Source organism: Podarcis filfolensis, assembly GCF_964270895.1.
Source record: "Podarcis filfolensis genome assembly, chromosome: 11".
In the NCBI taxonomy this organism is placed as follows: domain Eukaryota; kingdom Metazoa; phylum Chordata; class Lepidosauria; order Squamata; family Lacertidae; genus Podarcis; species Podarcis filfolensis.
This window is the reverse complement of record NC_139613.1, coordinates 416,218-430,519: the sequence shown is the minus strand read 5'-3', so window position 1 is coordinate 430,519 and position 14,302 is coordinate 416,218. Positions and strand designations below refer to the sequence as shown.

At 53.0% G+C, this 14,302-nt stretch overlaps 1 protein-coding gene across 7 annotated transcripts; it reads left to right on the top strand.

Moving 5' to 3' along the window:
* Positions 1-4,484: 4,484 nt before the first annotated feature.
* FAM221B (family with sequence similarity 221 member B) lies at positions 4,485-13,813 on the top strand. Of its 7 annotated transcripts, none has more exons than XM_083575784.1 (7): positions 4,485-4,551; positions 6,421-6,932; positions 7,931-8,074; positions 10,199-10,309; positions 11,292-11,491; positions 12,520-12,639; positions 13,716-13,813. In XM_083575784.1, exons 2-7 carry the CDS (start codon positions 6,431-6,433, stop codon positions 13,728-13,730), a joined length of 1,092 nt encoding a protein of 363 aa, XP_083431910.1. In that variant the 5' UTR covers positions 4,485-4,551; positions 6,421-6,430; the 3' UTR covers positions 13,731-13,813. The 7 variants fall into 7 exon arrangements, with proteins under 7 accessions (XP_083431910.1, XP_083431907.1, XP_083431908.1 ...); XM_083575781.1 differs by having other exon boundaries at positions 13,557-13,813; XM_083575782.1 differs by having other exon boundaries at positions 11,288-11,491.
* The last annotated feature ends 489 nt before the right edge of the window (positions 13,814-14,302 follow it).

Sequence of the window (14,302 nt, the reverse complement as noted above, 5' to 3'; positions counted from 1 at the left end):
TCTGGGTTAGCAGAGTCTGTAACCTGAAGCATCTGTAACCTGAGGTACCACTGCATTTCTCCTGAATCTTCCAACATTGGGCTGCATTGAGTTCTAGTGTTATGAAAGAGGAAGAAACACTTTTCTCTATCCATTTTTCTCCATAGAATCACAGAATTGCAGAGTTGGAAGGGACCCCAAGGTTCATCTAGTCCACCCCCCTGCAGTGCAGGAATCTCAACTAAAGCATCCCTGACAGATGCCCATCCAGCCTCTGCTTAAAAACCACCAATGAAAGAGAGTCCACAGCCTCTTAAGTTGTCCTCCCAGTTTGGTGTCATCTGTAAATTGGATGAGCATCCCCTCAGTTCCTTCATCCAAGTTGAACAGCAACAGGCCCAGGACACAACCCTGTGCCGCCCCCCTTGTCACTTTTCCCCAGGGTGACGAGGAACCATTAATGAGCACTTTGGTTTCAGTCAGTCAACCAGCCTCAAATCCACCTAACAGCTCGTTCAACCCACATTTTACTGGCTTCTCTGCAAGAATATCATGGGGAACTTTGTCAAAAGCCTAAGATACACTACTTGCACAGCATTCCCCTGATCCACCAAACTTGTAACTATCAAAAAAATAGATTCTTTTGACATGACTTGTTTTTGAGAAACTCATAGTAATCACACCATCCTTCTCTAAGTGCTCACAGGCTGACTGTTGAATGATCTGTTCTAAGATCCTTCTATTGAATGGATTTTATAGGCAATAAAGGATATATTTTACAATTTATCCTCCATATTACTCACGTTTGTGAGCATAAAGTTTAAAGTAATCAGTTTTGCGTTTAGAAGTCATACACTTAGTTAGCAGAGTTTAAAACACCATCCCTTCCAGCATTAAAGTGGAATATTTGGGACTAGGCTGTGTAACCTTATTTTTATTTATTCAGGCTGTGGCAACAGGCTTTATTTTCCCATGTTCCTTCTTAATAAAAGAATTACACAACTGACAGTAAATTAAACATTAAAATAGTATTTATTCGCATAAAGCATTGCCCTCAATTCCAGCAGTCAGTAACAGAAGCAAGGCAGGCAAATTCTACTTATAGATTACAAAATGCATAGTTTAGTTCAAGAATGGAGTCTCTGCTGGAGCCAAGACCAGACAGACATCCATCTGTCTCAGAAGTCTTTTGGCAAAGGGCATGAGTTGTGAGGCAGGAGAAAGTAGAAAGGATTACACCCTCCCCCTCCCATCTGCCATAAAACCCAGGGGAAGGGGAGTCACACAGTGCCTACTCTAGCAGTCATGAATTCTGTGAGTCTTAACTCCTTCATAGCCTTATTTAGCAAACATGCATTTGTTATTTTGACTGCAAATTCCCACTCTTCCCTGACATCAACATCAAGCTGACCAGTCTGTAGTTACCTGGGTCTTCTATCATCCCCTTTCTTGAAGATGGGGACAATATTTGCCCTGCTCCAGTCTGCAGGGACATCACCTGTTCTCCAAGAATTCTCAGATTATAGACAGAGGCTTGATGTTGTGAATAATTTTATAAACTCCTATCATATCACCCCTGTTACTCACCTTTTATCTAAACTAAAAAGTCCCAAATGCTTCAACCTTTCTCCATAGGGGAGTCTCGCCATCCTCTTGAATATTTCGGTTGCCCTTTTCTGAACCCTTTCCAACTCTACAACATCCTTTTTGAGTTGAGGCAACCAGAACTGTACACAGTACTGCAAATGTGGCTGCACCATAAATTTGTATAATGGCATTATGATATTGGCTGTTTTATTTTCAGTTCCTTCCCTAATATTCCCTCGCATGGAATTTGCCTTTTTCATGGCTAATGCACACTGGACTGACATCTTCATCAACTCTACTAGGATGCCAAGGTCTCCCTCCTGGTCCATCACTTGCAGTTCAGAGCCCAGGAGGGTGGACATGAAATTAAGGTTTTCTCTCCAGCATGCATTATGTAATGCATATGTAATATGTACATATGTAATATGTAGCGTGCATACTACAGTGGTACCCTGGTTCTCAAACTTAATCCATTCCAGGAGTCTGTTCGACTTCTGAAACCATTCAAAAACCAACCCGCGGCTTCGGATTGGCTGCAGGAGCTTCCTGCACTCAAGCAGAAGCTACGTCAGACATTCAACTTCCAAAAAACGTTCGCAAACCGGAACATTTACTTCCGGGTTTGTGGTGTTCGGGAGCCGATTTGTTCGGCAACTAAGCTGTTCAGGAACCAAGGTTTGACTGTACATAGAACTGCATTTTCCCTTTCCCATTCACTCAGTTTGCAGAGGTCCTTTTGGAGCTCTTCGCAACCTCTTTTTGTTTGAGCAACCCTGAACAATCTCGTGTCATCAGCATATGCAGTTTGATTGAGCCTGAGAGTGACCACTCCTGGTGCTGCGGACGCTGGGCTGACATGCAGGACAGTCCCTGCATCTTCAGAGCAAGAAACACATGGGGGGGGCTGGGACTTGGGCATGACTGACCCACTCTAGGCTGGCGGGGGGGGGGGAGGCCTTGGAGCAGGTCCTGGCAATCTGGCCTTGGCATCTCCAGCTCCAAGAGGAACTGTAACGTGATGCAATCTAAACCACGGAGAAGAACACTGCAGGCCCCTCACCTTACAAGGATGGATGGCTGCCAGTCCCATAATCCATCACACTTTTCCTCAGAGCACCCGGGGGGCATTTTTACACTGCCCTGTTTTTAAGTTTGCTTTGATCATGCAAGTCCAGGGCCCTTTGCAATGCCAAAGTCTTGCTAAAAGTAAAAGTGGATTTATGGTACAGTCAAATCTGGTCCATAGCTGAAAGATGAACTCAAAAACTAAGCTGTACTAGAGGGTGAACAAAGAATATTCACTTCCGACTGTTTGGCAAACATTTATTCTATATACAAATGATGATGACAATGTTCAAAAGACCCCTGTGAAAAAGATGACTATTTGGAATTCTCTGTGATGTTTCAGCTTTAAGTGAGAATGGCACAAGACCCTGAGGACAGTAGCCTGATATTTATTGATGAAACAAATCTTTTTAAAAAGGTTACTACCCTGCAACACCAATACTACTACTACTAATGCTTTTCCCCAGGGATGGGGAATGAAACAATCCAAATTTGCATTTTCAATGTGCATGTTTAAATTCATTTTTATCCCACTGTATCGTCTTTATTTCTTTATTCTTGTACATTGTGGAAAGGTGTGTTCCTACTTTAATCATTTAAATATTAGAACCATAGAATTGTAGAGTTGGAAGGGACCCTGAGGGTCATCTAGTCCAGCCCCTGCAAGGCAGGCATAAATTAAAATTCAATTTAAAAAGTGCCAAATGTGCACCAGGAAAATCAGACAGTGTAGCCAATTTGTGATATGATTTCACCCCCACATCTAGAAGTGTGTTGAATAGGAAATCTTCTAGCACTCTGGGGCACTCTGCAAAGAAACTGATCTATAAATCTGCAATAAGCTGTGCTTTAAGACGGCTGGGGGAGGCTGCTGATGTGCTTCTGTCTTCTCCGTTCTGTTCCTGAGTCTGTGCTGCGCCCACCCTCATGCTTTATGCCACCTTTCTACAACCGAAAAAAGCCTAAGGATCTGAATGTGGGAATGTTGAGGGTGGCAGGAGAGGATATATTGATTATCCTTCCTAACTTGCACTAGCAAGCCTCTTCACTTAGCAGAGTGGATTCCCCTTTACACAGCAGAAAACTTGTTTTAAACTTGACTGAGTTTCTTAAGACAATAAGCAATTCAGTCTGGCTTGTGCATATTGAGATATGTTCTAATATTCCTGGTAAGGGCCTTTTGAATCCCTCCTAAAAGAACAAAGACACCACAGTCTTATTCATAAGTAACAAAAACTAGTTTTACTTACAATCAGGCAGAGGACAGTGTGAATCCCTGAAGGCAAGCTTAAGGCTTAAAGTTACAAACAGGTTTACATCCATGCGCTTACCAGGAAGTACACTCAGAAAAATACTCCTCAGCTTAGGATCTCAGTCCTTTGCAATCCTTCAAAAATACTCAAAAATACGCTACGCTGGGGCCCATAACCGTTTGTGGGAATGTTGAGGGTGGCAGGAGAGGATATATTGATGATATCCTTCCTAACTTGGGCTAGCAAGTTTCTTCACTTGGCAGAGTGCGTTTCCCTTCTCCGACTGCAGACCTTCCTGGGCAGACACAGAGTCATCTGAGGGCTCTCATGCCCAGATGCTCAGATGCAGGGAGTTCATGCGCAACCCCTCGATGGTCGAGACGGTGAGGAAGCCCAGATCCCACACATGTCCCAGCAAGGAAGAGGCGGCGTGGGTGGTCCTGCACCCAGCAGAGCATCAGCACCCACCGAGAGAGGGGCACCCCCGCCACCCCCCTTGCTCTGGCGCAGGCACCCTTGGAACCCAGCTGGCTGCTGTGGCAATAAACAAGGCTTCTGTCGCCATGGCAATGCTCCCTCCCTCCCTCCCACCCTGCGGCCAATGGGATGAGGGTTCCCTGGCTACAGCTGGCCTGGTCTGGCCTGCCCTGTGAGAAGCCCAGCCGAGGTAGGAGAGCTGCAAGCCCGGCCACCAAGCGGCAGTCCTGCTCCCCACCAACCCAGCTCCCCCACTACGGAATGACCAGCCTGTCTTGACGCACCCTGTGCCCACCCCCCTGGCACAGGATCATCTTTGGGGTGGCCCTTTCACAGCCCTTGTATCTATTTAGCAGGGCTTAACATGACTCAGTCCCCATGAGGTCGGCTTCCTTCGCTACAGACCCTCTGTAGGGCAGAGAGGGCCCTTCAGAGGCTCTTGGTGGGTGTGGCCCAAGAGTGGCCTTCTCTGTGGTGGCTCCTAATCTGTGGCACTCCCTCCCCAGAGAGGTGTGTCTGGCACCTTCATTATAAGACGCACCTCCTTACCCTGCCCTCTGCCCCTTGGCTCATTTCCACAAATTTAGGTCGTTTTAATATTGTGTCTCAGACTTGGGGCCTTAGGGTGAATTGTGGGTAAATAATATTCATAATCACAATAGGCAGTGTGGTGTAGTGGTTAGTGCTTGACCAGGACCTGGGAGAGCAAGATTCAAATCCTCACTCTGCCATGTAGCTCACTGGGTAACCTTGGGCCAGGCACTCAGTCTCAGCCTGTCCTACCTCGCAGGGTTGCTGTGGATAAAAGAGAGATGAGGAGAACCATGTCCACCACCTTGACTCCTTGGAGAAAAGGTGGGGTATAAAAGAAATAGATTAAATAAATGAAATAAGAAGAGTTCAGTGGCAGAGCGCATCCTGTGTTGAACTATGCAACTCCCTCCAGCGATGCCCACGAACTTGGAGGATTAGGCAAAATCATAGAGGACAGGGGGGTATCAATGGCTACTAGCCAGGAGGGCAATGCTCTACTCAGAGGTTTTCAACCTTTCTGAGTCCACAGCTCCCTTGACCAACTACATTTTTTCCTGCGGCTCCCCTGTGGGGCTCAGGAGCCCAGTTAGGTCCCCCCTTGCCTGCAGAGCTGGCAGTCCCTCACCCCTTTTTGAGCTCCCTCCTTTGTGGAGTGTTCCCTCAGCCTCCTCTCCTCTCCCCTCTCCTTGGGAGTCCTCTGGGCAGCCGCTGCTGCCGCCCCATGTCTCTGAGCTGCCCTCCTGCCCCAAAGAGAGGGGCCTCCCCGAGCCACCATTCGCCTGTGGGGCTTAGAGCCAGGGCTGCTGCAATAAACAGCTGTGCAAGCCTTGGGAAGGCAGAGACACAAGAAGGCATCAAAGGAGGGAGGGAAGGGAAGGAGGCCAGAGACAGTGTTGCCCATGGCACCCCTGACCACCATTCAAGGCACCCCAGGGTGCCACGGCACGCTGGTTGAAGACCACTGCTCCATGCAGTTGGAGACAGCAGTTCTCCTGGGAACCACAGGAGGAGAGCACTGCTTGCAAGCTTCCCATTGGGCAGCCACTGAAAGAACAAGGTGCTGGGCTGGAAGGGGCTACTGGCCTGATCCTGCAGGCTCTTCTTATGTTCTGATCCTGCTGTGTTTGCAGAAGGTCCCAGGGTTGGACCTCAGCACCTTCAGCTAAAACGGCCTTCTGTACTGAGGCTGGGAAAGACCACTGAGCCTCCTGCTGCCATGAGAGAGCAAGGAGGGCTGCTTCCAGTCAGAGCTGAGGAGGCCCAGCTAAGTGGCCAAGGGTTGGGCTCCAGGAAAGGTCTCCCCTCCCTGGGCTCACACATCCAGGCTGTGTCCCTCTGGGCGTGAGATGCCTGGGTTGATTCCGCCTACTCCCTGCCTTTTCTGGCCAGTCTCCAGCTGCTCCTTCACCCGTTGCCTAGTGACACACAATGCCACCCCCCTTCCCTTCCCTTCCCCGGCTGCACCCTGGGAATCCAGGTCAGCCCAGCCCCTGCACTGCTCTCACTGGCCCTGTTTGCATCCCAGAACAGCCAGCATGGAAGAGGAGCCCATTGAAGACGTGCCCATGGGGCCCTCGGAGGAAGAGCAAGAGCAGGGGGGTCAGAGGACCTCCTCCACCGCCCTGGAGGTGGAAGAGGAGATCATCCTGCCTGCTTCCACTTCCTTAGATGACGAAGACGAGGAAACCATCTTGCCCGTGTCCACATCCCTGGAAGGGGAAGATGGTGGCAAGGAGACGTCGCTCCCGCCGTCGGAGTGGGAGACCTCCGAGTCGCTGGTCCCGCAGGAGCAGAGCCCCAGCAACGACGGGTCTTCTTCCCAGCCTCTGGAGAGCTCAGAGCCCTCTTCTTCCTTGGCCTCCTCACCTTCCTCGTCGCCCGTTTCCTGGAGGAGGCAGAAGGACAACCAGCTGCAACCCCTGGAGGAGGTGGAGGACACGGAGGAGACCAAGGCGGAGCTCAGCAGCATCCTTCCCCAGAGGAGCCTGGAGAAGAAGGCCAGGAAGAAGGGCGCCATGGTCAAGAAGGGAGCTCTGAGTAGGTGGCGTGGGATTCGACCCACAGGGGAGGGGGCTTCTTGGGGAGGACTTGGGGTTAGCTGTGCCCGGGAGGAGGGGGTGAGGGTCCTAGGGGAGCAACATGTGGCACCTGGAAGCTCTGCAGGACAGGGAGTCACAGCATCATAAAACTGGAGAATGGGAAGGGCTCCCCAAAGGGCATCTAGTCTAATCCCCTGCAATGAAGGAATCTCAGTTGGATCATACATGACAGATGGTCACCCAGCCTCTGCTTAAAAACCTCCAAGGAAAGAGAGTCCACGACTTCCCGAGGGAGACCGATCCCCTGTTGAACAGCTCTTAGTGCCAGAATTCTACTGTGTTACCATCTTCCTTAAGGTACGCGGGTGGCGCTGTGGGTTAAACCACAGAGCTAGGACTTGCCATTCAGAAGGTTCGAATCCCCGCAACGGGGTGAGCTCCCGTTGCTCAGTCCCTGCTCCTGCCAACTTAGCAGTTCGAAAGCACCTCAAAGTGCAAGTAGATAAATAGGTACCCCTCTGGCGGGAAGGTAAACGGCGTTTCTGTGCACTGCTCTGGTTCGCCAGAAGCGGCTTAGTCCTGCTGGCCACATGACCCGGAAGCTGTACGCCGGCTCCCTCGGCCAGTAAAGCGAGATGAGCGCTGCAACTCGAGTCGGCCACGACTGGACCTAATGGTCAGGGGCCCCTTTACCTTTACCTTTACCATCTTCCTTAGTGAGTCATGCAAACTGCTGTTCCAAATAATGCTTTTTGAAGAGCAGGGGCACAGGGAGTGAGTTTGTGGAACCAAAGCAGCAGGGCCCCAAAAAAGTTTGGGAAGCACTGCTTTAAATCATTCTTATTTAGCCTTTCTGCGCTGAAGTGAACTGAGCAGATCACGAAGCACCAACTCTTGCTGGGCTGGGCTTACGAGTTTATGAGTAAGTAGCAACCAGTCCCTCGGAAGCCATTCCTCTCCTAATCCTGCTGGGCCGGATCCCGTCTCTCTTCCCAGACTATGCAGTGAGGCCTGTAGTGCCAGCTGAGAAGGCAGAGCTGATATCGGTGGCCAAAGCGATGCACCGGGAGAACTTTGGCAAGAACGTCAAGGAGCTCTTCCACCTGGAGAAGGAGGCAGCCCTGAAGTCCATCGAGACAGGTGGGCGGAGCCTGCAGGCAGGCAGATGCTCCAACCTGTAAAGTGTGTGTGAGTATGCACAGGCACATGTGCAAAGTTCTGCTTTTAGGCAAACAAAACCCAAGGCACACATGCAGGAGGGGACCCACCTGCCTTGGCAGCAGCACATGTGGAAAGCCTCTCAGCATCAATGCCAATTGCAAACTGAACATGAGGGAGCAGGTTGGGACATGGGTGGCGCTGGGGTCTGAACTGCTGAGCCTCTTGGGTTTGCTGCTCAGAAGGTTGGCAGTTCGAATCCCCATCAAATCTCCCATCGCTCTATATCAGCTCCTGCCAACCTAGCAGTTCAAAAGCACACCAATTCAAGTAGATAAATAGGTACCGCTCCAGCAGGAAGGTAAACAGCATTTCCATGCACTCTGGCTTCCATCATGGTGTCAGAAGCAGTTTAGTCCCGCAGGCCGCACAACCCAGAAAGCTGTCTGTGGACAAACACCGGCTCCCTCGGCCTGAAAAGCGAGATGAGCGCCGCAACGCCATAGTCACCTTTGACTGGACTTAACCATCCAGGGGTCCTTTACCTTTTGCCTTTATGAGGCAGCAGTGGGACACAGCTGCAAGTGAAATTCAGGCTGCATTAATAGAATCGTAGACTCCAAATCAGGAGAAGAATTAGTTCCATTTTATTCTGAGCTAGTAAGGCCTCACCTGAAGTCCTCTGTGCAGTTCTGGAACAGCTTCAGAGGCTGAGGGCTCCTGGGGAATGGAGAGCTAGTCCTGTGCGGACAGGTCAGAGGAACTGGGTGTGCTGAGCCTGCAGAAGAGAAAATGAGGGGTGGGGGACAGTCTTCTTCTTCTTCTTCTTCTTCTTCTTCTTCTTCTTCTTCTTCTTCTTCTTCTTCTTCTTCTTCTTCTTCTTCTTCTCCTCCTCCTCCTCCTCCTCCTCCTCCTCCTCCTCCTCCTCCTCCTCCTCTTGCTTCTCCCAAGGCCTGATGGGATCTCACATCACAGAAGGGGGCTGCCGTGGCTGGTTCTTTGCTGCCTGCGAGGGCAAACCGTTTGCCAGTGGAGCCAGTGGGCTTTCCCATCACGGGAGTTCCTTGAGCAGAGGCTAAATGCCCACCTGCTGGCGATTCCCACAAGATCCCCTTCGTCCTGACTCTATGAGTCCCTCTTGCTGCTCAAGGGTGAGCTAGGACAACAGACGGCCTCCCCAAACTCCGCTTCCGAGGGTTTCTGGCACGACGACATGGCCCTAGACCATTTCTGCCATTGGATGTACTGGAAGCCCAGTATTTGGGGGCTGAAGAACCCTCTTTCCTCTCTCCCCAGGTAAGACACGAGAGGACCATAGATGCCAGCTACGCTGTGCCAGCAGGGGCAGCCCCCATGAGGAGATGTCAGGCTCCCCACAGTCTTTCTGCCACCCCCAAACCATACTGGCCGAGGAGGTAATCCCCATTCCCAGCAGTGGGGCTATGAACAGGGGAAGCGGCTGGATCCTGGTCCCATCTGTTGGCCCACCTGGCACAGCAGGATCCGCTGTGGCTCTCCGGGGTCTTGGGCAGAGAGAGAGGGGCTTTCCCCAGCCTCCCACCCCAAATCTAGTGCGGTGGAGGGGGCAGACGCAGACCCCATGAGCTGGGCTCTGGCCCTGACCTTCCCCTCAAAGCTTCCTCAGGCCAGCAGCACCCCCACCCCAAAGTCTGTCTGAGTGTAGAAGGAAGGGCACAGCTTGGCATGGGATGCCCCTCTGTCTCCCGGCCCAGAAGATGCTCAGCAGCCCGAATGGTGGCACCAGCAGCCCTTGCCCTCTCCCACGGGGTCAAGATTATGCCAAGGAGGCATTTGGGCTCCCTAGAGGAAGGATGCAGGAGGAGATGGGGCTTTTCTACACTTACAATATGCCTTTAAAGCACATTCAGAGAGCGACTGTAGTTCACCCTTCAGCTGCTACAGTCCTTCCCCCAGGGGTTAGGCTCAGCCTGGTAGAGGCAGCGCCTGGTGGTCTGGAGCGGCCAGGCCCAGATATCAGGGGAGGAGTGTGGGGGAAAGCTCCTCACCTGTGCCAGTTTGGCCCAGGCAGTGGGTGGGCTCAGCTCCCCTGCCTCCCGTCTGCCTGAAAAGCCGCCTCTCCCACAGGCCTCTATATCGGCTGGCGCTGCCCAGAGTACCTGTGGGACTGTTTCCGCGTGGGCGACGAGTCCAAGTGTTTCTGTGGGCATCTGCTGAAGCAGCACCAGGTCTATGTAGGTAAGTCATGGGGGGGGGAGGTAAGGAGCTGGCAGTCAAATCATTGGTCCTGTCTGAGCGAGGACAGAGGGAATTGCGGGCATCGGAACCAAGGGCAATTCTGAGCCCTGCAGTAGAAGTGGCAGCCCCCCCCCCTTATTGGTTTGCCCACAGCCCTTGATGTGCAGGTCTCCTGCTTCCGTCCGTGGAGGTTCCACTTAGCTCTCATGGCAGTTCCTGCTTGATGTGCCCTCCGTCAATGTGCCCAATGCTAATGTTGGCACTCAGGTGGCAAATGCAGCCATCATCTCACAAAGAAACTCTCCATGGCTCATGGAATCCTCCATAGGGGTGGGGCGCACTGTGGGGCCTCCGGAGTTTGCCTGCCTCCTCCCACTCAGCTGCCCTACAACTGGGGGGGGGGGAGGCAGCGGGCGGACCATTTGGGCAGTGCGGAGTGGTGGCTTGGGTGCGCTGCAGGCTCCGTGGTGAGTGCCGCCCGGCATTTTGTCACCCCCCTCAGTGGTGACACCCAGGGCAGCCCACCCCCCCTTCCTCCACCCCTGCCCAGAATGAGAAGGGACTGGGGACGCCATGTAGACTGACCCCACCCCCAAACTCACAACTGTGCATAGCTGTCAATGTTTCCCTTTTTTAAGGGAGAATCCCTTATTCCAAATAGGATTCCTTGCAAGAAAAGGGAAAATTTGACAGCTATGCAACTGTGCTGCGTTTCATCTACAGTGTAGATAAAAGCTGGCACACCTAGGGCACGCCCATGGCAGGCTCTGCTGTGGCAAATCTTGCAAAGTGATGGCACGGGAGATATGGGGCACGTTCAGCTCCACAGGGTGGGGCATCTGTCTCTTGCCACAACTCGTCTCTGAGCGGCTCCTGCCTTTGCTTTCAATGCCCCCCAAGGACTTCTCCAGCCCCTCCTTGGGCTCCTTCAGTCCCCCCAGCTCCTCCTGACCAGCTCACTGCCGCTCCTTTCTCCAGACAGGCGGGCGACCGTGTCCTGCACCCTGCAGGGGTGCAAATGCCAAGCCTTCATGTTCATCCCCTCCCGCCCAGAGGAGGTGGGCGAATTCTGGCTGCGGAGGAGAACCGGCTTCGACCCAGCGGCCTGGCGGGCCAAATGCCGCTGCAAGCACACCCACGAGGAGCACATGCCCAACGGAGCCCGGGGCTGCGGTGCCCGAGGTGGGTGTCCCTGGGGTGCAAGGAAGGGGAGAGGGTGCCAGGCATGAAGGCATGCCCACTGCAGTGGGTTGGACTAGATGACCCTGGGGACCCCTTCCAATTCTACAGTTCTGTGATTCAGGTAGTGGGTGGGATGAGCCGTTTTGTGAGGTGGGGCAAGTGGGTTGCACCACACCAGTGAATCTTCATTTCTCTCTGTGCCTACGCCCATATCCTTGAGGGTCTCTTGGCTGCTCCTGTAAGAAACAGGATTTCAGGAGAATCAGAACCTGAATGTCCATTTGTTCCCATTCAGATTTAAAGAGCAGTTTTCACAGAGAAATGGCTGGGGCAAAAAGAAACGGGCACTCAGACACAGCGCTTTAAATTGTAGACGTGTGCCTAGAAAGTGTGGGGCAAAAGCTTAGTGTGAGCCCTCTGGTTTAACAGAAATCACTTGTTGCCCTGCACTCTGAACAGCCCTTGTTCCTGCTGTGGGGGACACAGTTTATAAACCCTTGAAATAACCCCCTCCCAGGGGGCCTCTTTGGGGTCTTCCCATGAGCCCCAGGAGAGTTGAGAGGGGCATGCAGCCCGGCCTCACATGGTGTCCTGCCCCCACCCCAGACAGGACTCCAGACCCTCCAAGTCTCCCTATTTTCCAGGAACATCCCTGACTTAGAGAAGCCGTCCCGGTTTCTGATTTGATCCCGGAATGTCCCACTTTTCCTTAGGATGTCCCCATTTTCATCGGAGAAATGTTGGAGGGTATGGGACCCAAGGAGGGCCAGTTCACACAATACAGCCCTCTCTGTATTACACAGACCCACCAGATCCTCCCATGCCTGGAAATGGGTGGCCCAAGGGGGCCTCTTCCCCCACTTTCTTCACAACAACCCTGCAAGGTTGGTTCCTGCCTTGCTTGAAGCTGCTTAACGTGATCTTCAGGGCTGTGTGGGACCCTCTCCCTGTGGCGGAGATGCCCCCACACCCCAGACTGGCACCCCCACCCTCAAGCACTGATGCCCCGCTCTCTTTCCGCCCTCTAGGCTGCTCCTGCCTGGCTTTCACCTCCAACTTCTTGTGCGCTGCCTGCGACCGGCGCTGGGAGGAGCACGAGACTTTCTTTGAGTCGGAGGAGACGCGGCGGAAGGGGGGCCGGCCGTGCGGTATGGGCAGGAGAGGAGCAAGGAGGGAGGGGGCACTGTGGGGGCCACATTTTCCCCTGCCTATCCCTCTGCTGCCCACAACTGAAGCTAGCCAGTTTCCCGTCCTTCCACCCCAATTCCATGGGGCTCTGCTCCAGCAGAAGCTCGTGAAGCTCCGAGGGCAGCCCCACATAGAGCGCATTGCAGTAGCCTGGCCTTGAGGTTGCAAAGTCAAAGATCAGGGGTCAGTAGACTTTTTCAGCAGGGGGCCGGTCCACTGTCTCTCAGACTTTGTCGGGGGGCGGACTATATTTTGAAAAAAGAAGAATGAATTCCTATGCCCCACAAATAACTCAGAGATGCATTTTAAATAAAAGGACACATTCTACTGATATAAAAACACGCTGATTCCCGGACCGTCCATGGGCCAGATTTAGAAGGTGATTGGGCCAGATCCGGCCCCCGAGACCTAGTTTGCCTACCTATGGTATAGATTAACACACTCTGCCGCTCTCTTTCCTTGGATATGTTACTTCAATAAGCCAAGCCAGACCTGTGTGCTCTGAATTTACCTTCTGAAATTGTGGAGGTCACCCTCACTTTTCACAAAACTGCTGCCAGCCTTGGCATGGAGCCTCTGAACTCTGCGTATTAGCTGGGATTCTGGCATTGCAGGGGGCTGGGCTGGATGACCCTTTGGGGTCCCAATTCTTTGAACAAAGCAGCATCCTCATTTTCATCCCTGCAGTTACCCTCATGTTCAAATTCAGATTCTACAACCATCTGGGCGTTTTTCCACTCAATATTCTGGTTTCAAAGCCTCCCCGATTCTTCCTGGAGAGCCAGCCTTTGGGTGCTGTGTCCTCCTGGCTTCCTGGGGCCCTTCCTCCTGCCCCCCCTCCTGGGCTCCGTCCCACACCTGCCTCTCTTTCCCCCAGGAGAAGCCTATCTGCCTTTTGCCGAGATGCCCGAACTGCGCGATGCCGTCCTGACGGGGCGCTCCGAGGACAGCTCTGCCTACCAAGCCCTGCAGGGCCAGGCCTTCCCGGCCCTGCCTGCCCCCTCTGGCTCACGCGCTCTGCCTCTTCCCCCCTCAGGGCCCCGGAGGATAGTGGAGAAGGACCACAAGAAGGCCTGAGGGTGGCCGGCGGACGGGACCCCCCACAGCGAGAGGCAATAAAGAGATGCTGCTCTAGCCAGCCGCGTCTGGGCGTCTCTTCCGGGCCCCTGGGGGTGGGGGGAGGGCTCTGTGGGGAATCCAGGGCCAGAGGGGGCTCTGGGGCAGGAGAGGGGTCAGGATGGGATTCCGCCACGTATGACCAGGATAGTCCTGTTCTCACAGGGGCCAAATACTCCAAAGAACCTAGGGATCTGGACAGACTGCCTCTGGCCCTGGAAGTTCTGTAGGATCATGAGAAGAGCTTGGCCAAAGCGTCCTGTTCTCACAGCCAGATGCCACATGGAACCCTCAAGCAGACTGAGCTCAGCTGCAACTCTCCTGCGGCTTCCAGAAACTGGGATTCAGAAGCAGCAGCGCCTCCAGCCGCAGAGCACAGCCATTGTGACTAGCAGCCTTCAATAGCCCTCCACTCCATCAGTTTCCCATTTCCAAGTTGGTGGCCAGCATGGCCTCCTGTGGCTGGGAGTTCCACAGATTAATGATGTCCTGAGGACTTCCTTTGCA